The 21,065-nt window shown below is 46.1% G+C and overlaps 12 protein-coding genes across 12 annotated transcripts; 7 read left to right on the top strand and 5 right to left on the bottom strand.

Annotated features, from left to right (window-relative positions):
- Nucleotides 1-174: 174 nt before the first annotated feature.
- On the bottom strand, nucleotides 175-489 carry J056_002447 (uncharacterized protein; the record flags this gene model as incomplete). Its single annotated transcript, XM_009271712.1, has 1 exon — nucleotides 175-489. One exon carries the CDS (start codon nucleotides 487-489, stop codon nucleotides 175-177), a length of 315 nt encoding a protein of 104 aa, XP_009269987.1.
- Nucleotides 490-527: 38 nt separating this feature from the next.
- On the bottom strand, nucleotides 528-2,325 carry J056_002446 (pairing-like protein 2; the record flags this gene model as incomplete). Its single annotated transcript, XM_009271711.1, has 4 exons — nucleotides 528-691; nucleotides 741-842; nucleotides 890-943; nucleotides 1,206-2,325. The coding sequence occupies 4 exons, from the start codon at nucleotides 2,323-2,325 to the stop codon at nucleotides 528-530; spliced, it is 1,440 nt and encodes a 479-aa protein (XP_009269986.1).
- Nucleotides 2,326-2,578: 253 nt separating this feature from the next.
- J056_002445 (Serine/threonine-protein phosphatase PP-X-like protein 4) lies at nucleotides 2,579-3,731 on the top strand (the record flags this gene model as incomplete). Its single annotated transcript, XM_009271710.1, has 6 exons — nucleotides 2,579-2,725; nucleotides 2,771-3,148; nucleotides 3,197-3,371; nucleotides 3,416-3,506; nucleotides 3,555-3,633; nucleotides 3,681-3,731. The coding sequence occupies 6 exons, from the start codon at nucleotides 2,579-2,581 to the stop codon at nucleotides 3,729-3,731; spliced, it is 921 nt and encodes a 306-aa protein (XP_009269985.1).
- Nucleotides 3,732-3,828: 97 nt separating this feature from the next.
- Nucleotides 3,829-5,534, top strand: J056_002444 (Ribosome assembly protein 4; the record flags this gene model as incomplete). Its single annotated transcript, XM_009271709.1, has 4 exons — nucleotides 3,829-4,038; nucleotides 4,085-5,293; nucleotides 5,346-5,467; nucleotides 5,522-5,534. The coding sequence occupies 4 exons, from the start codon at nucleotides 3,829-3,831 to the stop codon at nucleotides 5,532-5,534; spliced, it is 1,554 nt and encodes a 517-aa protein (XP_009269984.1).
- Nucleotides 5,535-5,610: 76 nt separating this feature from the next.
- On the top strand, nucleotides 5,611-7,624 carry J056_002443 (uncharacterized protein; the record flags this gene model as incomplete). The annotated part of the gene is made up of 5 exons (XM_009271708.1): nucleotides 5,611-5,658; nucleotides 5,704-6,861; nucleotides 6,918-7,023; nucleotides 7,312-7,536; nucleotides 7,593-7,624. 5 exons carry the CDS (start codon nucleotides 5,611-5,613, stop codon nucleotides 7,622-7,624), a joined length of 1,569 nt encoding a protein of 522 aa, XP_009269983.1.
- A 166-nt stretch (nucleotides 7,625-7,790) lies between these two features.
- J056_002442 (Polyadenylate-binding protein, cytoplasmic and nuclear) lies at nucleotides 7,791-9,805 on the bottom strand (the record flags this gene model as incomplete). Its single annotated transcript, XM_009271707.1, has 2 exons — nucleotides 7,791-9,311; nucleotides 9,368-9,805. 2 exons carry the CDS (start codon nucleotides 9,803-9,805, stop codon nucleotides 7,791-7,793), a joined length of 1,959 nt encoding a protein of 652 aa, XP_009269982.1.
- Nucleotides 9,806-10,131: 326 nt separating this feature from the next.
- Nucleotides 10,132-11,549, bottom strand: J056_002441 (Endonuclease III-like protein; the record flags this gene model as incomplete). Its single annotated transcript, XM_009271706.1, has 9 exons — nucleotides 10,132-10,335; nucleotides 10,388-10,553; nucleotides 10,599-10,640; nucleotides 10,691-10,783; nucleotides 10,837-10,879; nucleotides 10,938-11,033; nucleotides 11,080-11,131; nucleotides 11,183-11,278; nucleotides 11,325-11,549. 9 exons carry the CDS (start codon nucleotides 11,547-11,549, stop codon nucleotides 10,132-10,134), a joined length of 1,017 nt encoding a protein of 338 aa, XP_009269981.1.
- Nucleotides 11,550-11,951: 402 nt separating this feature from the next.
- On the top strand, nucleotides 11,952-12,503 carry J056_002440 (40S ribosomal protein S25-A; the record flags this gene model as incomplete). Its single annotated transcript, XM_009271705.1, has 3 exons — nucleotides 11,952-12,047; nucleotides 12,155-12,393; nucleotides 12,440-12,503. 3 exons carry the CDS (start codon nucleotides 11,952-11,954, stop codon nucleotides 12,501-12,503), a joined length of 399 nt encoding a protein of 132 aa, XP_009269980.1.
- Nucleotides 12,504-12,638: 135 nt separating this feature from the next.
- On the bottom strand, nucleotides 12,639-13,164 carry J056_002439 (Choline dehydrogenase; the record flags this gene model as incomplete). The annotated part of the gene is made up of 2 exons (XM_009271704.1): nucleotides 12,639-12,972; nucleotides 13,016-13,164. 2 exons carry the CDS (start codon nucleotides 13,162-13,164, stop codon nucleotides 12,639-12,641), a joined length of 483 nt encoding a protein of 160 aa, XP_009269979.1.
- A 1,789-nt stretch (nucleotides 13,165-14,953) lies between these two features.
- Nucleotides 14,954-18,977, top strand: J056_002438 (uncharacterized protein; the record flags this gene model as incomplete). Its single annotated transcript, XM_009271703.1, has 4 exons — nucleotides 14,954-15,009; nucleotides 15,055-15,946; nucleotides 15,993-18,361; nucleotides 18,410-18,977. 4 exons carry the CDS (start codon nucleotides 14,954-14,956, stop codon nucleotides 18,975-18,977), a joined length of 3,885 nt encoding a protein of 1,294 aa, XP_009269978.1.
- A 156-nt stretch (nucleotides 18,978-19,133) lies between these two features.
- On the top strand, nucleotides 19,134-20,470 carry J056_002437 (uncharacterized protein; the record flags this gene model as incomplete). Its single annotated transcript, XM_009271702.1, has 3 exons — nucleotides 19,134-19,196; nucleotides 19,243-19,390; nucleotides 19,437-20,470. 3 exons carry the CDS (start codon nucleotides 19,134-19,136, stop codon nucleotides 20,468-20,470), a joined length of 1,245 nt encoding a protein of 414 aa, XP_009269977.1.
- Nucleotides 20,471-20,544: 74 nt separating this feature from the next.
- J056_002436 (26S proteasome complex subunit SEM1) lies at nucleotides 20,545-20,988 on the top strand (the record flags this gene model as incomplete). The annotated part of the gene is made up of 3 exons (XM_009271701.1): nucleotides 20,545-20,662; nucleotides 20,784-20,862; nucleotides 20,913-20,988. 3 exons carry the CDS (start codon nucleotides 20,545-20,547, stop codon nucleotides 20,986-20,988), a joined length of 273 nt encoding a protein of 90 aa, XP_009269976.1.
- Between the last annotated feature and the right edge of the window lie 77 nt (nucleotides 20,989-21,065).

Genomic DNA, 21,065 nt, shown 5'->3' with positions numbered 1-21,065 from the left:
CAGGATATGTTATTTCACCGGTAAGAACTAGCTCATTAAGGCCAGTGCATTCATATAGCTCTACCAATACAGTTTTTCCATGTCTTATTTACATTCTTCATTTCGAGATGCCGAACGCTCAGATTTGCACTTAATTAAGGTTGGCGTGCCTGTCATGACTCACATAGGTTCATTTCACATCAACGCCAGCAGCATCTTGCAGTCATCGTCAAGCTCATCCAAGCCCAGCTCTTCGTCCATCTTGGTTACGTCTTCCTTGGTGGCTTCTTCACCGCAGAGGGCATCGCGGACGTCACTGTACTTCCTCATGCGCTTCTTGTACAGCTTTTTCCACTTGATAAACTCCTTTTCCACTTTGGCCGTCTCTTGTTGAGAAACTTGATCGTTGAAGTCTTTGACGTCGGCTATTTGCAGGTCGAGTTCGCCTATACGCTTCTTATGTGCACCGATAAGACTAGGCAGCTCATTGAATGCTGGTAGCTTTTTCATCACGTTTATTTCTAGCCGCTCACGTCAGCAAGATTCGATCACTTCCAGGTACACTTGCCTTTGTTGTAGTGCGCGATCTGTTCATTCAAACTTTGGTGCTCTTTTCTCAAGTGATCGTTATTCTCCACCAGCGCTGCCAAATCTTCTGGTGAGATTGCGTTGGTGTCGTCATTCTGATTGGCGACAAAAACTGTTTGCTTCCCTGTGCGAATTGAGTGAGCTTTGAGAGAGTACCTCGCCGCAGATCCCACCATAGGCTTTGGATGTGATTACGCCTCTCTCTGCGCACGCGACAAGAACTTTCTGAGTGGCGAGCTTGCTGACGCTTTGGCCGAGATTAGTAGAGATGTCGCCTATAGCGGGCTCAGTCGAACAGCCAAATAGTTCTCGCATGACATACTCGCTGAATAAGGCCTATTGCGCTTCTTGAGATACTCGACAACTTTGGTCTCGACTGTTTGGCAACATTAGCAGGAGATGAGCGGAACAATAAGCACTCAATATCATCATCTCCTTTCTTTGGCTTTGTCATGCTGCTATCTCGTCGCTTTGCAGAATAGATGATGACCGTTTGCCGTGAAAAATTTAGAGGAATGAAATGATAGTGTGTTACAAAGAGAAGTATAATATATGATGCTTGAATGATGTAATGAGTGTTTATGTGTATAAGTTGTATTGATATCGCTTTTACTCAAGCTTTGAGCACCTACACGCACAAATGTTGAGTATTCTGTTGAGACGTTTGTATGTCTTGCTTTGTTTTGACTTTGCTAACTTATTGCGCATCTTAATTCTCTTAGAAGCTGGTGGCACCATCTCCTCTGTCTCAGTTTGCTTGACTTTCATCGCAAATTTGCGTCTGATTCTTGGCCCTTTTGGTTCTGACTCGCACAGTGGCAACGTCTCCTCAATGTGTACGTTTGAATTGGATAGGTCTTTGTGTTTCGTCGTCCTCTGCGTAAATAATGGTGATTTTAACGGCGATTGAGGGAAAGTGCCACAGTCGTCGAATTTTCCAATAGCCAGTGCTGTGTTAGGCTCATAGAAGTAATCACAGCTGTCCTTTTTTCTCGTCTTCTTTCTTTCCGTTTTTGATAATGTCTTCTTCGGGGAAATGTTATACCGACCGATAGCGATGCCGTGGTCTGGATCGAAGAAACCGAGTAGCAGCGATGATGGTGGGCGTCTCGCCTTATGCTGAGAGCCGTCTATGGCAGTGTCATCTGCTGCCACCTTCTTCCTGTGGACGGGTTTGCGAGTTTGTGTGGCTATCGAGTGGGAAACAGTAGCTGACCTCTTTGGACCGTTGATTGGGGTTTCTGTGTGCTCATTGACCTGCTCAGATTTTTCATCCTTTTCCTTCTCACTCTCCCGCTCGAGTGAACTGAAACTGGATTTCTTTGTCTTCTTTGTAGCAGAACTAAAAGAGCTAATGGTGTTCGAAGCGAGCGATGTCATGGACATTTTCCTCTTGATTGAATTCCAGAAATTGGACTTATTATCGCTGCTCTTGTCCAGAAAAGTCTCACAACGGTTGAGACCAAGATTGAAACGATGCTGCAGCTCCCTGTGTATATCGAGCTTGGCGTATGCTTCAGAAGCTCCTCTTTCATTTACAGTAGCTGATCTGGACAAAAGCTGATGTGCAAGCTGTGATGGTGTTCTGCAGTACGGCTTAGGCTTTTGCAGACTACTGTTATTGCTGTCACTGTTGCTGTCACTATCACTGCCTTTATTGGCGAAAACGAAGCCTAATGAATGGCAATTGCTGGAGTTTTGTTCCGTGGCTGTCGACGTGATCACATCGGGTGCGCTGGATGTATAGCGATGCGGCATAATGAACTGTGCAAGTAAAGAGAGTTAGAAGCTGCATATAATATCCTCTAGTCTCCCAAGAAAGCGCACGCCTGCCTCGTCGATGAAATTCCAGACTTGCGAGAATTGCTATGCTTGTCAGATACATTCCGCGGTGAGCTACGCAGATCTATCGTAACCAGTCGATATCAAATATAATACAAGTCTAACTCCCATATATTCCCTATAGACCCGTATACACCCCCACACTCCCCGTTCTTCTCTACATCCATCAATGTCCGCTGGTGATATCGACGCCCAAATCGCTCAGCTGAGGAAATGCGAGCCAATATCAGAATCTCAAGTCAAGGAATTGTGCCTCAAAGCGCGTGAAATCCTCGTCGAAGAAGCCAATGTACAATACGTTGATTCACCTGTTACGGTGTGTTAAGCGTGCTAGAAGATACACACGCTCATATTTACTTAGATATGCGGTGATATACACGGTCAATTCTGGGATCTTATGGAATTGTTCGAAATCGCCGGACAGTGTCCATCAACCAATTACCTCTTCATGGGCGACTTTGTTGATAGAGGATTCTATTCTGTCGAAACGTTCCTTCTCTTATTGTCCCTGAAAGTCCGTTACCCTGACAGAATCACGCTTATACGAGGCAATCACGAATCGCGGCAGATTACTCAAGTCTATGGGTTTTATGATGAGTGTTTGAGAAAGTACGGCAATGTTAATGTCTGGCGGTATTGCTGCGAAGTGTTTGATTACCTTTCTCTCGCTGCGATTGTTGATGGAAGGACATTTTGCGTTCACGGCGGTCTCAGTCCTATGATACAGACGATCGATGAGGTGAGCTTGTTGAAATGGCTGTTAAACAATTCCTAATATCACTGCAAGATACGCTCAATCGATAGGAAACAGGAGGTGCCGCATGACGGTGCAATGTGCGATCTACTGTGGTCAGATCCAGACGATATAGATAGTTGGAATATCAGTCCACGTGGCGCTGGATTCTTATTTGGTTCTGAAGTTGTTCGACAGTTTGTTCACGCGAATGACCTCGATTTGATTGGTGTGTTTGGGTTTTTATGGCTCGTTTACGCTAACAAATGGTAGCACGCGCTCATCAACTCGTTTTGGAAGGATACAAGATAATGTTCGATAATTCGATTGTTACAGTGTGGTCTGCACCAAATTACTGCTACAGGTGGGTGCACACTACTGTGATATAGCCAGATAGATAACACGGTAACAGATGTGGAAATGTAGCTAGCGTGCTCAACCTAGAGGAGAGTGGAGAACAAGTGTACAAAACATTCGAAGCAGCGCCCCAAGTGAGTAGATTGTTTGACAGTAGCTGCTTTACTGAAACACATTGCAGGATACCAACAAAGTTCCGTTCAAGAGACCAACACCACTGTATTTCCTTTAATTGCTATCATTCACGTACTGCATGCCTATATTAATGACATTAGTTGGATTTCCACGGTCTGAACTTGTCTCCTCTTGTCTTCTCTCGACAATCAACTATGGCCACGCTTATCCCGCCCCCACGCCGCAAGAAGGCCAAGACGGCCCACGAGGAGGAATCTAAGCAGGACAGCGCGATTGATGCGCCATCGGTTGTTGTCCAGTTCACTTCCGCTGACGACGGATCAAATTTGGGACCAGCGGTGAATCTTCCAGCAGATACGCCCAGGGAAGCGCTAGAAGTGTTAGTAAATCAGCTGAAAGGCAGTGTGAGTGATTAGTGTGAGTGCTGTGTCCATACTCATCTCCTCACAGTCAGACGATCCAGTACCGTTTTCGTTCCATTTAGACGTCGAGCACATCAACGAGAACGTGAAGCCTGAAGAAAAGGCCTTGAAAGCGTCAAGGTTGCCCATCAGTACCAACATTCTAGCTGATGCGCTTTCTCAGAAGAGCATTACAACGTATGGCTTATCAACCGAAGACACCTTCAAAATAATCTGTGAGCCACAGGCGGTGTTTAGAGTAAGGCCCGCTTCACGCTGCTCTTCTACGCTTTCAGGTCACTCGTCGCCTATTCTCTGCGCCGCATTCAGCCCGACGGGCAATATGCTCGCTACAGGTGGCGGAGACTGCACAGCACGTCTATGGGACCTCAATACTGAGACGCCGAAGCATACACTTGTTGGGCATCCTTCTTTCGTTCTTTGTGTCGAGTGGGAGCCTCGTGAGAGAATGCTCGCTTCCGGCAGCAAAGACGGTAGTTTGCGTCTTTGGGATCCTCGTACAGGCAGCGCAATCGGTGGAGCGCTCACCGGACACACTAAGTGGGTCACTAGCATTGCGTGGGAACCCGCACACCTCAATGCGAAAAACCCTCGCTTTGCAACGTCCTCCAAAGACTCAACGGTTAAAGTGTGGTCGAGCGACACGCGTAGGTTGGAGTACACACTCGGCGGTCACACAGCGTCGGTTAATGTAGTGAAATGGAGTGGCGAGGGCGTGCTGTATACGGCTAGTCAGGATCGTAGCATCAAGGTGTGGAGCAGCGATGGGAAATTGATTAGATCGCTCAATGAACATGCTCACTGGGTTAATACTCTCGCCCTGTCCACTGATTTCGTGCTGCGTACCGGCCCATTCGACTGGCGGGGTTCCAAACCTAGCAGCGACGAAGAGGCACTCAAAATGGCTAAGGAGAGGTATGACGGCTTGGTAAAGAGAGCCTCCGAGCTGGTGATTAGCGGATCGGACGATCATACACTCTACCTGTGGTCCCCGCTCACTTCAAAGAAGAGCATTGCGAGATTGACAGGACACCAGAAACAAGTGAACCACGTTGTCTTCTCCCCTGACTCTCGTCTCATCGCTTCGGCTAGTTTCGATAACGGAATCAAGTTGTGGGATGGGCGTACCGGAAAATTTGTCGCTAGTCTCAGAGGACACGTCGCACCAGTGTATCGTATCGCTTGGTCAGCCGACAGCCGCATGCTTATCTCGGCATCAAAGGACTCGACATTGAAGGTGAGTGGGTTGCAATCGAGAAGACACTTCTGACGTGACGTGATGGATGCAGATATGGGATCTCAAGACTAACAAAATCCGTGTTGATCTTCCTGGACATACAGATGAAGTATACTGCGTCGACTTTGTGGCTGATAAAGTCGTGTCTGGTGGCAGAGACTGTACGGTGAAAATGTGAGTGAAAATTTTACGAGAGGACGAAAAGGGATAGCTAACCAAGTGGAACAGATGGAAGAACTAATAAATTTATAGAAGAATTGTAATTTAGCCAGTTGAGATTAATTGTAAGATGAGATTTAAGTCCTTTCTAATAGACCATGACGTTGACGATGCGTTTGATACAAAAGCAGGCAGCAGGAGCAAGAGTGGGTGCCTGGCGTGTACACCACCACACGGCTAACGCAGCGCAGCCATTAACAAGAGCATTTACAAGAGCATTCGCCACACAGCACAAGGACTCACCGACATCGCCACAGACGAGCAACAGCAGAAACCAAACACCGAGTACAGAGAATGTGGCTAGTAGAGTGCGGAGTAAACTGAATGATGGACTCGGCTTAGACGACTTTATCCGTGGGCCTGAGCACCTCGACGATGCCATCCAATCAGCCAAAGAAGACAAGGAGGACAAGGAACGTGTGCAATTGGGTAAAACAGGCGAGCCACGTCTACCAGACTGGTTAAGAAGCGCTCCCGGGGCTACGGTGCCAACGTCGAAATCGTACAAGAAAATTAAGAACGATTTGAGAGGATTAGGATTGCACACAGTATGTGAAGAAGCTCGTTGCCCAAATATTGGAGAATGCTGGGGTGGTTCCACCTCAGATAACGCAGAAGAACGCGCTCACGCTACAGCTACTATCATGCTTATGGGCGATACTTGCACACGTGCTTGTAGATTTTGCTCTGTTAAAACAAGCAAGGCTCCTCCACCACTCGACCCACACGAGCCTGAAAACACAGCTGAGGCTATCAGTAGATGGGGCATTGGTTATGTCGTACTGACCTCGGTTGATAGAGACGATCTCGTTGATGGCGGTAGCAAACATTTCGCAAGCACTATCATGAAAATTAAACAAAAGTCTCCTAATATGCTCGTCGAGGCGCTGACGGGAGATTTCCACGGCAGTTTGGACTCAGTCAAAACACTGGCGATGAGTGGATTGGATGTCTACGCTCACAATGTTGAGACAGTGCCTGAGTGTACGCCATTCGTGCGTGACAGGAGAGCATCTTTCGAGCAGTCGCTTAAAGTGCTTCAAGTCGCAAAAGAAGAGAGAGGTGGACTTAACAATCCCAAAGTTGAAGGAATGCAAGGATTAGTGACTAAAACATCGATTATGCTCGGAGTTGGTGAAACGGATGAGATGGTTGTTAATGCTTTGCGTAGATTGAGAGACGCGGATGTGGATGTCGTAACGTTTGGACAGTATATGCGACCAACAAAGCGACACATGAAGGTAGATCGATATGTACATCCGGATGAATTTGAGCAATGGAAGAGAGTGGCAGAGGAAATGGGATTCCTCTACGTCGCGTCAGGACCATTGGTGAGGAGTTCATATAAGGTGGGTTTCAATCAGTTTCTATGTAGAATCATTTAACTGATTGGTTAATGACACAGGCTGGTGAATTCTTTATTGAGAATGTGTTGCGTGGTAGCAAGAAAGGCAACGTGAAAAAGGCGGTTGCAGAACTAAGCAGTGCGGAATCACCGCTCAAGAGTAAAGGTCAGAATAGAGGATGAGATAGATGAACAGAAATATAATTTCTATGTATTGATGTATGACGAGTGTTTGAGATTGATTGGGTGTGGAAGGAGCAAGAGGGGAGTGTTATATAGTGTGCATTTTTAAGGTTATATTGGAATACAAAGCAAATGGAGAAATATAAATTTTTATGATTTCAGTCAGTTAAAATATTTCTCCAAGTAGTCTTCTCCCAGGACACTCACCAGCGTATAAAAATGGGTGAATAAAAATCTAAAAAAACAAAAGCACACAACTCACACGCTACAGAAAACGACAAGGGAGAACTCGTTGATCTTTACGTACCACGCAAGTGCCATGCCACTGGTCGTTTGATTACACCAAAGGATCACACCTCAACTCAAATCTCAATTGCTCAAGTTGACGCTAACGGTAAAATGACCGATGGCAGAGAATTCATTGCTTTGAGTGGAGACGTTAGAGCTATGGGTGAAGCAGATGATTCTATCAACAGACTCGCTACAGAGAGAGGTCGTGAGTATTTAATCTTTACCCTTTAGGCTGATCTAACCACAATCCCACTAATTTAGTCCTTCGTAACGTTTTCTCTTACGCTAAGTAAGAAGATTTTCTTTGTACTCACACTATGAACAAATCTTCTTATTAATCAAGTTAAATAAGCTCAACAACCCTATTTGACAGAATCTGTAACATAAATTCAAATTAAAAGAAATTAAATACAATTTCTGTCCCAAGCCTATATACGCTATGATGAGCTACCTTGTCGATTAAGCAGTTGACGTTGGCTCAGCACCAGCACCGGTACCGGCACCTTCTGCTGCGTCTTCATCTTGGTACTCGTTAAGTACTGCAATCGCTTCATCAACCTTGCTCTTCATTGCGTCTTCATTCTCCAATAAGAAGAGTAACTCAGAGTTCTCCATTTCTAATAACATTCCTGTTATCTTACCAGCCAACTCTGGTTGCACGTTGAAGATCTTTGGGTAGAGCGCTTCACCAAGCATTTGCTTTTGCTCTGCAGGTGGTGCATTCGCCAATACTGATGCAGAAATTTGTCCTCCACCTTCTTGCTTAGCTGGTTTACCACCTTGTGCTGGTCTGACTGGTACACCTGCTGGTCTTGGTCCTGGTCCTGGTCCACCAGCTGGCACTGCTGGTCTAACGTTTGGTGCTGGTGATCCACCTTGGACTTGTGCTCCGTTCGTACGTGCTGGTCTTGCTGGTCTGTAATTCGTTGGCATGTAACCTTGTGGTGGTGGTCCATATGGTGATGGAATTGGCATACCTGGAACTTGTTGTCCTGCTGGATAACCTCTTGGTCTTGGTGGAGCGAATCCTGGTTGACCATACATTGATCTACCTCCTGGGTAAGCTCCTGGTGGTGGTTGGTAGTACATTGGTGCACCTGGCATGAATCCTGAGATTGGTACTCCTGCAGCAGCTTGGTGTTGTAATCTTAATTGATTACGTTGAGCAATTTGTGACTCCAATTGTTGGCGTCTAACATCTCTACGTTGTGCTAATGAAACGTAAAGTGGTTTAGATCCAATCATCTTGCCTGATAATTCTGAAACTGCTTTAGTTGCTTCATCTGGTGAAGAGAAACAAACAAATCCGAATCCCTTTGATGCACCCTTTTCATCCTTCATTATCTTTGCGGATGTGATAGTACCAAATGGTTCAAATTCTCCAACTAATCTTTCATCATCAAAGTCATCATCCAAGTTCTTAACGTATAAGTTTACTCCTGCGTATTTAGCCATCTTTTCTAACTTGGCTTGTTCGTAGTTTCTACGAAGTTCTTCTTCACGTTCAGTCTTCTTTTGAGCACGAGCAGCAAAGATTCTCTTTCCTTCAACTTCAACTTGGTTGAGCGAATCGACAGCCTTTGCAGCCTCTTCGTGGTTCTTGTAGTTTACGAAACCGAAACCACGTGAGTTACCTTGCTCATCCTTTTGAACTACTGCTGAAAGAATTTCACCGAATGGTTCAGTGATTTGCTTGAACTTTTCATCATCAACAGAGACATCAAGGTTTTTAATAAAGACGTTGGTGAATTGAGACTTTTGTTCATCAATCTTTTGTTGACGTTCCTTCTTTGAGACGTGGTGACCAACGTAGACCTTCTTGTCATTAAGAAGCATACCGTTGACGTGTTGAATAGCAGCAGACGCAGATTCACCGTTCTCGTAGTGAACAAAACCGTAACCACGAGAGTTGCCATTCTCATCGGTAGCAACCTTGCAAGAGAGAACGTTACCAAAGGCGGCGAAAGTGTCATGAAGAGCCTGTGAGTGGGTGTGTTAGATGATAATTTTATGAGAATTTTCACAATTAAACGCACCTTGTTGTCAATAGCCTCATCAAGGTTTTTAATGAAGATGTTGCCTTGGCCAGTTTTACGAAGGGCAGGATCACGTTGAGACCACATGATGCGACAAGCTCTGTTCTTGATAAGAGAGTAGTTGAGCTGTTCAAGTGCGCGCTCTCCGTCTTGGAGGTTGAGGTAGTTGACGTAAGCGTAACCGAGGGAGCGTCTAGTAACAGCGTCTCTGCAAACACGGATGCTGGCAACTGGACCAATCATGTTGAAGATTTCGAAGAGCATTGCCTCAGTGACGGTTGGATCTAATTCGCCGACGTATAATGAAGCAGACTGAGGAGGACCGTTGTTCGATTGATCAGCAGATTGTGGAGCTGGTGCCGGTGCTGGAGCTGGCGCTGGAGCAGCTTGGGCTTGTACATCACTTTGTACTTCAGATGGGACTTGGGCTTGGGACATTTTTATTGATATTTTTTGAGTTTTTATTTGAATTTATATTATTTATAATAGAAATTCGTTATACGGATCCCGTCGATGGAATCTCTTGCGATAGACCGTGGTAGAGTTAACCTGAGAGCCTCGCTAGGGTTTCCTCGGCTTTTGATAGCCCTAAAATTTGTTCTGAGCGGCGCATAAGGTATTTTGTACTAAATATAATTATATAGCACTAGAATTATGATGGCAGCTATCTTTCTCTCCCTCTTTCTCTCTCTTTCCTTCTTCTCCTTTGGCTGGCACGAAGGCTAAGTCAGCAAACATTCTTCCATTTCAATTTAATCTACAATTTAATGCTCTCCTTCTAGAATAACCTCCACTTTGGCAAGTTGCTCTCCTTTCTTGGTTTCAGCAGCTTCTGCTTGCTCGACCGTTTCTTCCCGCTTCAATTCCCTCTTGCCCTTCTTCAGTCCCACTTTTCGAGCAGAAGGGCACAATCCCTCCGCTGGCAGCTTGCAGTCATGACATTTTGGTCCCACTGGTAGACATATCGTCTGATATGGTGTCGTTATGTGAGCTAACGTTGCGTACAACCAATCAACCTACTTGTCCAAAACCAACTAGCATCTTGTTGATATCTCGATGCAGCTCTTTTGGCAACCATGACTGCAGATTTAGACGTGTCTGTTCTGCCTGTGTCGTCGGCGGGTTATGCCAGCCTAGTCTGTTTGTAATACGGTGCACGTGCACATCAACACCTATACCATCATTTCTAAACATTATAAGATGAAGATATATGTGGTTACTGTTCACCCACTGATTCCATGCTGCTTGCAGTGCTAAGAAACCCATCTTGGGACTTGAGGTAGTGTTAGATAAACGACACACTTTCACCGCAAATCAACCCACCCAACGCCAGGAAGTGAACATAGGTCATCTATGTCTTTCGGTACATCGCCGTCGAACTTGTCTTTCAACATGACAGCAGCCTTCTTGAGGTATCTGTGTTTTGATGAGCAAGTTCATTTTGCAACAAGCCAACAATTCCAACGCACTCAGTCTTTCTTCTCCAGAATCCCACCTTACCAATCGCATCCTCTGTATAAAAAGAGCAACAAACAACGTCAAATGTGATAATAGACTTGTTTCAGCTTACGTATTTGTTTATCTGTCGCAGCCAAGACGGATTCGAGAGTGAGGCCACCTTCCAATACATGTCTAAGATTATCTACAGCCTCTGAAGTTACTGGGTCTGCTGAGAGCGTTAATTTGGCTTGCAATACAACCAAAACTGCAACCTTTTGTCTGTGATGATAGCATGAGCGATACGAGGACTTGGTAGCGCTTTGTCTGTGTGACGTTAGAAAGTGCAGCGGTTGACATTGCAGAGGTGTAACCCACACGAGCGTCTAATTCTTCAGTGGGTTCTCTCTCGCATCCGAGTGTATCGACAGGGGCTACGTGCAGCGAGCGCATATCCTTGATAAGATTATAGACCTAGATTACTGTTCAAGGTGGTTCAATAGAGATCCTGTAAACCCACTCTCTCCCAATTCTGTGGCGTGTCGTGGGGTACATCCAACTCCCTCTGTATTTTCTTGGTCTTTGATCCGGCTGATGTTGATGACTTTGATCTCTTTAACGGCACTGTCTTCTCTTCTGGCTCGAATTCAACCATTGTGACTCTGCTATCTGCGCCACTGCGTTTCGAACGCAGCCTGCGTGAAGGTGCAGGTGGCAGCGGCGGTGGCGATGGAGATGAGGACATTATACGGTGAGAATTCCTGGCGATTCTTTGTATTGAGGGCTTAGAAGATGGACGTCAGGGAGAATGGGAGTTTTAACGTCATAGATAGCAGCAAGTGGTCAAAAGACAACAATTAGGGATTCATAGGGAGTGTTTGTGAGTATCACTGTTTGTACGATTTCACTGCCTTCTGTGGCTGCTTAATCTCGCTTAAATGACGAATAAGGACTGATACTTGTAGACGACCCAAGATAAGCACAAATAGATAGCTAAATAACTTTCAAAAGTCTTCAAATAGCTTCAAAAAGGCATTACTCGCCGCAAGTAGAGTATATGCTGAAGAAGTAAAGAGAAGACAAGCCCAGCGAGGCAGATTGAAAGAACAAGTACACAAATACACAGAGAATAATCTCAGAAATCGATATGCCTCGCTCTTATTTCACCTTGACTTGGAATAAATTTTTTTCGCAACCATTTCATTTCTTCCACAGCGAATTGCCTTTCTTCAGCGACACAGTAGTGAGTACAAAATTTACAGCACAATAAGCAGAGACTAACAAGGGCAATAGTGGCAAAGAAGGCGTGTATCCACCACTCAGCTTGAACTTGCTCTAACACTCCTTTAGGCAGCATCTGCAGCTAACCCATCAGCCGGCAAGGGTGGAGCCAAATCAAAGAAGAAGTGGTCCAAGGGCAAGGTCAAGGACAAGGCTCAAAACGCTGTTGTCCTCGACAGACCAACTTACGATAGAATCCTCAAGGAAGTCCCAACTTTCAAGATGATTTCTCAATCCACCCTCATTGACCGTATGAAGATCAACGGCTCTCTTGCCCGTATCGCCATCCGCCACCTTCACAGAGAGGGGTGCGTCTATTGCTATCCCTAGAAACCCTACTCACCCGCCTCGCAGAGCTATCCGTCAAATTGTTCACCACAACGGTCAATACATCTACACTCGTGGTAGCCAGAACTAAGCATCATTTAAGTGTAGTACAAATGCAGATAGTAATTTCCTGTTGGCTGTGTATTTTTGCAAGTCTCGTTTGTTTAGATTAAAGTCTTAAAAACTTTTTGTGCGCTAATATCTATTGGGATAATTAAAGAGTCAACTACTTTGAGTTTTGAAGTACCATAGACAATGTCAATAGTAGAGATGTGTTGACAACACCACCCTTGTCGAGTGGAAGCATAGCAGCCGTACCGAGTGGGTGGTACTCGGTGTGTGCGTCGTCTCTGATAGCCATATCAATAGCCTCATCTGTGTTGTTGTTGTAGTTCTCTTGTTTGGTAATGTAGTCACCCATTTCACCAGCCTTGGATAACTCAATAGCAAAGCGAACACCTTGACGCATCATTTCCATGTCAGCTGAGTGTGTTAAGTAGCCTGGATCAATGGCAGGGTGGGTGAATGGATCTTTGGATTGGTTTTCAATAACACCACGACTGTTTTATGTGAGTAGAGTTAGACAAACGCAAAAACCAAAACTCACCTGAATGGATGTTGGATAACAAGTTGGTAACCGATTTCACACCATCAGTACCGCGATATTCTTTATCAAAGTTGATATTGAAGGTGTCAACGTGTTCTTGACTTGGCTTGTGGAGTGTCTCAGACTTTTTCACGTACTTTTGCATTTCTTCCCAACCCCAATCGATACTTGAGTCTGGTTTAAGGGTGTTCCAAACTTTTTACTCATCGGTAGAAGCTCTACACCAGATAGGACTGTTGATAGCACCAGAACCACCTAAACCTTTACCACGTGGTCATCCCTTGTCATTGTTGATAACTTGTTGTTTAACGAATATGTAGTTCCAGTCATATTCAGTGCCTGTAAGGCCATTCAAGTAGGACTAATCTGGAATGAAAATTCGATATTCGTACTCAGATCCATCACCACCAGCTTCAATTACAGTCAGTGAAATTCTCGTTTTCACTTATTCTAGCAGCGACGACTAAACCACCAACACCGCCACTAACGACAATGAAATCAAAGTCTTTGTTATTGACTTTGCTTACGTCGTCGGAAGTATCCGCGTGAAAAGTCAACCAATGATTGTGCTTTGAGTTTGGATTATATGCGGCGAGCGTGGATGACGCCAGTGATGCTAGTAGCAGTGAGGTGATCGTAAGTTGCAATTTGATGTCAATCTAGAGCACGTAATGGACAAGATACCGATCCGTTTGTGTGCTCGATATATATGCCTTAAATTTACTGAACCACAGAGACCACTAGCGCCCTCATAAATCAATTGTTTATCCTCCGAGACGTGTCTTGCATTTTCAGACGCGTAGCTTTCACAGCTCTAATTTCTGCGTCCAGCGACAAATTAATGGCTCTATCGCTCATCATACACCTAGTGAAAGCTACCCATGCTTCAAAAGGGGGGAGTCACCCCAACTCTGAACTTAGGCGTTTGGCTTCAACAGGTGCATTTCAAAAATTTAAAAGTGTAGTTGAAAGGCGGTTGAGGCTGTGTTGATATCGAAAAGGTCATAGTATTACTGTGGACTTACAAACATCAGATCCTTCTTACTATAACATGCCATATCTAGCTGGTCGAAAGCGGAGCATATCACTAAATTAGACATTAAGCATATTCCCAACCTGATAATAAAGTCATGAAGTTCAGAATAATACCATCATCGCCGTATTTGGAAACAAGTAGACGCTTGACGCGTTTGTTAGTTAACATGCAAGCTTGGGTCCAAGATGCTGCTGAAATATGGAAGCGGGAGAAAAGCTGAGAGAAATAATAGCGCGAATAAGTTATCAATAAGGGATCTCACCTGTGAACTGACTGTTGAGTACCTCAACAGCACGTCTGCAATGTCACTTTACTACCAAGTGATGGCTTAATAATGGCATTTAGATACTTTAAGGAGTTTTTGGCTATGATTTACTTGAAAAAAGGCTAAGATATAGATATTTGCATGGCTAGCGCTTTCTTGCTGGCCTAGCGTGACCTTGAACTCACCAATAGACAAAATTAGTTGAAATTACATACAAAAACCCTTCCACATACTACAGGCAACATTATATATTGCGCAGGTACTTAATTAAGCTTTCGGAGACTTTATTAGAGCTCTTGGTCCCGCTGATCGGATAAAGTCAGCAACGTCCGCTTATTTATAAGGAGGCTTTTGATTGGAATTAGCTGTCATAATTGCGTATATGAATGATATGTACTAAAAGAAGAATTCGAATTAGAAAATTTACCGGTCCGAGTGCAGTTCCTGAATCTGGAGAAGTGATAGACGGGGCACACGAAAGGCAAGACACAGAGAGAGAGGCTAAGAAAGGGCTGAGGGTGATTCAAAATACTTACGGGACAAATTCATTAAAAAACATTTTACAAGAACCCTTAAGCTGACGCTTTGACCACCAAGTGAATAAATTGGATTACAGGGCCGTTGGATGCAACGATGAAGCTTAGGCCAGCGATTAGGAGAGATAGTAGGGCTAAAGAAGGGAACAAGAGGTTAGTGGAGTGTACAGCCTTAGAATGTCAGCTAATGGAATGCAGCCAATCGCAAAGGAAGCCCGTTGACTACAGCTACGTACATTCTACCCCAAAACAAGCATCAGACGATAAACCAATTATACCACTCTCCGTAATTGATACGGATTTCACAGATTTAGAGCCAATTCATATAACTCCGAAATTCGACGTTATCGATTATTCAACGGCGCAGCCAAAGGCAAATACTGAAATGCAGCAGCAGCTAGGGCAGCTGCAGCCACAGCCACGGCCAAAATCTCAGCTACAGCCACAGCCACAGTCACGCCGAAAATCTACAACATCAATTTTACAAGACAAACGTCTTCCTGATCTCCCATCAAATCCCTCTCAGCCGCTATCATCAACGCCATCACCGAGTCACAGCAATTCCGAAGACTTGGATGACTTCGGTCCCCTGAAAGTGGAACACACTTCGATTGATTTGAAACGCAGACAAAAGCAACAAAACCGAAAAGCTATGACTTCGTTGCTCGGGTCCCCAAGTGAGTCTGATCTTGATACCAAAATTAATCGTGAGCCTCAAATCAAATACCCCGATCAGGTTGATCCTTCTCCACTTCCCCCACTTAAATCCAGCTTCTTGGAACCACAGAAACCGACATCGGCGAGACCAGCAACGTCATCAAGTTTAGCCACACAGACTCCACTTGCTAGTTTGTATTTGGTATCTGGTCTGCCAAAGGATCCAGCTGCTTGGACATACGCCGACGAAGCTTCTGTCGCAAATGTTCATCACTCACCTAATGCTGTTGGCAGGTGGTGGAGAGCAGAAACGCTGGGTACGAGTGCTTCTCCAGGTATCAGTGTCCCTGGTTTAGATTTCAATGGCAAGAAAAAGCGCGTCGGCGGGATGCCTAAGGACGAAGTAAACAAAGTGCAAGCCAAGGCATTAAAAGTGGGTAATTAATTAGCTGGATACACCAACGCTAAAACCCATACAGCTCTCATTTACTCAGGAAGTTGAAATCATATCGTCATCTCTTCAACCTCCATCCACAATGCACTCTTTTTCATTCAGCGTGGCTTCACAGCGATCCAATACCGGCTATACGTCGAACTCAATCAACTCGCAGCAATCCAACTCATTCAATTCAGGCTGGGCGAATACTCAAACAACCAATGATTCAAAAAAGTACGACTGGAATAACCAAACATACCAACAGCCAGATCCACTAGGTCTTAACGATCAACAGCCCGGTGTAGACAGAGATGGCCGCAAGACATATTACGGCGTTGTCCTCCAAACGTGGTCGCATGCCGATCCAGGACGAGCACATGCTATTCGGAAGGCGTTATCTTCGCGTCAGCGCCGCGCAGAGAGTCTCAGTCAAGCATCAACCACCGATAAACGCGAGGACTTAATGCAAAAGAGGCTTAACGTGAATGGAAATGGTGGTACAGATGAAGCGTCTCGCAACAGTGACAACGAAGATTATGAGGATGCAGAGGATGACACTGCTACTGTTGGAGATACAACAGATATATTAAGCGATGTGAATGATGCTCTGCCTAGCCAAGTCGGTGCAGGATTGGCGTATGAAGATGCTCCTTTAACCGGCGCTGTGCCTGAAGAGACACTATTTTGGCTGCCTTACAGCCTCACTCTAGTTTCTACGCATCCAATCTATGACGTTCTTGCTGATTACCTATCGATTAGCTGGGCGATGCATAGTCGCGACATTAGCTCTCATAGCGCAACTATGAAGAGCCTGTTGGAGAAACCAGCTCCAAAGTACGGAGAGATGATCAAGTTGCCAGCAGCTGGACGTGCGCACAAGCATCGTCGACTGGATGAGAAGGATGAGAGGAAACGAAAAGACAAGAAGAAGGCTGATTCTTCACTCACAGTGATTGCTCGTATGCCTGGTGCTATCAATTTTGGACAGAATCTGCTCGAAACGGGATTCACATCATGGCCTCTGTTCAAGTGTCTTTCTATTGAGAACATCCTCACTGTATGTGAGATAGCACTTGCGCCTACTGGACGCATACTCTTCTTATCGCGATACCCGCAAATGCTCGGTGTAGCCTGTCTAACGCTGCAGTATATGGTCGAGAGTAGGGGTTGGGCAGGGCAGGTGCACCAGATAGTACATGCGCGCGACTACGCAATCCTCTTGGAAGATCCAGGACAGTCAATTATAGGTGCCCGCACCGAGGTGCGCTATTCTCTCAAGCCGCCCGCTGAAGTATGTGCAGTCGACCTCGACATGAACTTTGTGCAGTGTATCAATCCGCCATCTGGATATGTCAGTACGGGTAGTCAGAGGGAGAAGAAAAAGCAGAAGCTAGTGGCATCGTTCGGCACATACCGTCCCGACGAATCAGTGCCTTCTGAATTCAAGGAAGCATTTCCGTCAGGCAGGTTCATGCCTCTGTGTCAGGTAGAGTCGAGAGGGAAAGCGCCTAGCACCATTGAGCGTGTACAAGCACCTTATTGGTGGGATCCACAGTCCATCCTAGGCGCATTCGATAGCGTTCTAGCTTCCCGTCATAGACGCCCATTCAGTATCATGAATCTGCTCACTCGTTCTCATAAGCGCTTGCCACGGTTGAGCGCAACTGAGCAGAAAACTCAACAGGCTATACGAGCCCGCGTTGCGCAGTTTGTCGATAGCAGGGACGAGCTCGAGACGAGGATCGGCAAGCTAAACAAACGTCTTGGGTTTTTGGTCGTCAAGAGCGAGCAGTGGAAGAAACGTTTTGAGCAGTTCGAAAGTTATGCTGAGAGGCTGTCTTGGGAGGCGTCTCATCTGCGCAGCAAGATTGATAGGGAGAGGAGAGAGAGTAAGCGACTGTCGGGGATGGTCATCCAGCAGACTAAAGCGAGGGATAGCTTGGTGAACCAGCTCCGTCAGACGGAATTCTTGAGAGCGGGTGCATTGGCTGAGCTGGACGTGATGCAGACTCAGCTGCGCAGGTTTGAGAACGAGAGGGATGATATGGTGTCACATATTACAACCAACCTCAGCGATGCTATCGGACAGTTGGATAAAGCAGGTCAGACATCGCGAAGCAACAGCCCTTGGATTGGTGATAAAAGGTATTCTCATCAGAAGTCCAATTCGTTAGAGAGTGCTATCCCGGAAGAGTACGCTGTAGATGACGATTATGTAGAGAAGCTGTCGAACGATGATGACAAGGGTCTTTCAGATAGTGAGAGCAGATCGACGTACCAAGTGCAGAAGACCATGTCTATGATACAGAATAAATTGGAGAGAGCACTGAGCGATCTGGAGGCGAGTAGGAGGCAGTCGATGGATGAAGAGGCGGAACCAGTTCAGGAAAAGACTGAAATCATACAAAAGGAGTAGGTAGTGTGTATTGTGTAGTGGTGGTCTTGCTGACAATGTCTTAGTCTCAGAAACATACAGCGCTCGCAACAATTCATCCGCCAGTCGCAGCTCCTCCAGGTGGCGAAAGACTCAGAAGACAAGCTAGCAAGCGTGGAAACGGATGAAGCTGAAGCTAAAGGGGGGAGCGATGCGAAAGAAGGCGGGAAGGAGTCGAAGGAGTCAACGACGTACGCACGCAATTCTAAGCGACGCTCAATTCACGCACCTGCCCGTCTCAGTCTTCCACCGCGCAACTACCACGAATACGGCGACGAAGAGCAGAAGGAGTTCTTGTTCGACAGTGCAGCGAACATAGAAGAGAGAAATGCGGTGGCGGAGGAATACATTAAATACAAAAACCACAAAAAGGAGTTCAGGAAGAGTCTGGCGAGATTGTCGCAGTCGCAACAGCAGAGCCAGAGCGGCGAGGAGGACAAGTATATGACGACTTTAGAGAGCCCGCAGAATCTGAAGGGCAGCTTGAAAAAGAAGCAGGTTAAGGATATCGTGCTCGTCAGGGATGGCGAGAAGTCTGAGGAGGAGCAGACGCGTAACAGAAGCCAGGCACTAGCCTTTTTGGAGGGGAAGTAATAAAAATTTCACGAACAAGAATTAATCGCTACAATTAATGCAAATCGCGAGGGATTTACTGTAATATATTATTCTAACTATATAGCCATGTTATCATCAAGTACATAATATCAATTACATATTTTAAATTTCGGAGGTTGTGCACTAACGTCGATCATGAATCGGCACGAAGAAGAAACGCGGCGGATGGAAAGGCAGATATCAGAGACAATAGAGGCTGTTAGTGTCTGGTATTATCATCCAAGTGATTCTCACAAACTACCAGCTCACGTCGATCAGGAGCACGAGTAGTACGCGGACGGCGCAGCTGATAGCGCTCGAGCGGAATCTAGCGAGTTTGGTAGTGAAAGGGAAAGCGAGTGAAGCGGAGTTTGAAAGGAGAATGCGAGGAATGCGCTGTTTATTGGAGAAGCGTACGTCGCGTATATCGAGCATAAGATAAAGACTAATCAAACGCAGTATCAACAGTGTTGATAAGCCATTTGCGCGCATTTACACGCGATATACCCGCAGAGAGTAGCACAGAGATATCGATCACGCTCTCAATCTTGCAGGGGCTCTCGCTGCTTAATGGGCAGTGCAAGAGGGGGCTATCAACGACGGCGGCGATGGAAATACTTTTCGAGCTGCTGAATGTTAGCGTAGTGGGATCGCATTCTGTGGATACTACTCTCGTTGCTGCAGACGTACTCGATGCGTTACTGTGCGTTATCGCAGGTAGCACCACGGCTATACGCACGCTTGAGCATCTTAGAGGATTGGAATGCATTGTGCGTGTCCTGCGTCGCAAAGGCGTGGATGCGGCAGTCAGAGTCAAGTCGCTCGAACTGCTCTACTTCTACCTCCTCCCCGAGAAGAGTGAGACGGGTGAAAAACAAGATGACCAGCCTATCAACAAGGCAATCGAGCATATCAGCGACGTGCCATACTCGCCCAAATCGCCGCTTAAGAAACACAAATCGAGCTACTCTATCGATGCTGGTCGGCGGCCATCGAGGCTGCGCTATATATCATATGGCGGCGGTGGAGGAGTTACTGGCGGTAGTAGTGGCAGCGGCAGTGCAGATGAGGGCAGAGAAGGGAGAGAGAACAGACGTAAGCTCGCACCGACGCACACGCGCTCGCATTCTGATCTCAAAGTTGGTGGGCGTATGGAGAAGATGGAGGATATACCACCAGTACCGCCAATACCGATGGCGCACAATGACAGCCTGCAAGTGACGCAGCAGCAACAGCCGCTGCCCAAGACACCTGAAAAGAAACGCTCAGTGCCGTCGTCGCGGATGGGTACACCGGTGAGTGGACAGGCACAGGCACAGGGACCGCGCACACCTCGCACACCGCGCGTCAATGGAGAAGTGCGTATACCGCCACCAACGACACAAGACAGTACGCGTAGCGTCGATGAGAAGAAGATAATACTCGGCAACTGGCTGGGTAATGTGGATGCGTTGGTGCGAGGGATGCGAGAAGCGGGAGTATGGCAAAGTTGAATGTAGAATGTAAATAAAAGTTAATAAAAGAAAATATTTAAATATTTATCTGTTTGCGTTATCTACAACCACCAATGGACGTCACCCAGAAAGTTGAAATCAACAAGCAAAAGGCAAATGAGGAAACAAACTCAGTGCCGCAGCTCGGAGCACTTGAAGAAGATGACGAGTTTGAGGAGTTTGAGGTGGATGGTGAGTGCGAACGCGTTGGCGTGGTGGGCGTAAGCGTGGGCGTAGAGGTAATCATACGCACACACGCAAATACAGCCGCCCACACATAAACACACACACACTCACACTCATCCCCTCACAGACTGGAGAGACGACGAGTGCGAGGTGAGCAACATGGCCACAAACGACAAATTGTGGCAGGATAGCTGGGACGACGACGAGTGGGTGGAATTTCTTGTGCAGTGTACAATTCCATTAACCTCCGCAACAGCCAAGACGACGATTTCAGCCACCAGCTCAGAGCTGAATTACAAAAGACGGGCGGCGATATGAACATGAGCACATGAAAACGCCTTAACGGCTTTGTAGGATGTGAAAGAGAATAAATATTTTTTACAGGAAACTTAACATTGTTCGTTCGCTA

This window comes from Wallemia ichthyophaga, assembly GCF_000400465.1.
Source record: "Wallemia ichthyophaga EXF-994 unplaced genomic scaffold scaffold21, whole genome shotgun sequence".
Taxonomy (NCBI): domain Eukaryota; kingdom Fungi; phylum Basidiomycota; class Wallemiomycetes; order Wallemiales; family Wallemiaceae; genus Wallemia; species Wallemia ichthyophaga.
The sequence above is the reverse complement of the archived record's forward strand: the minus strand, read 5'-3'. Positions and strand labels throughout refer to the sequence as shown.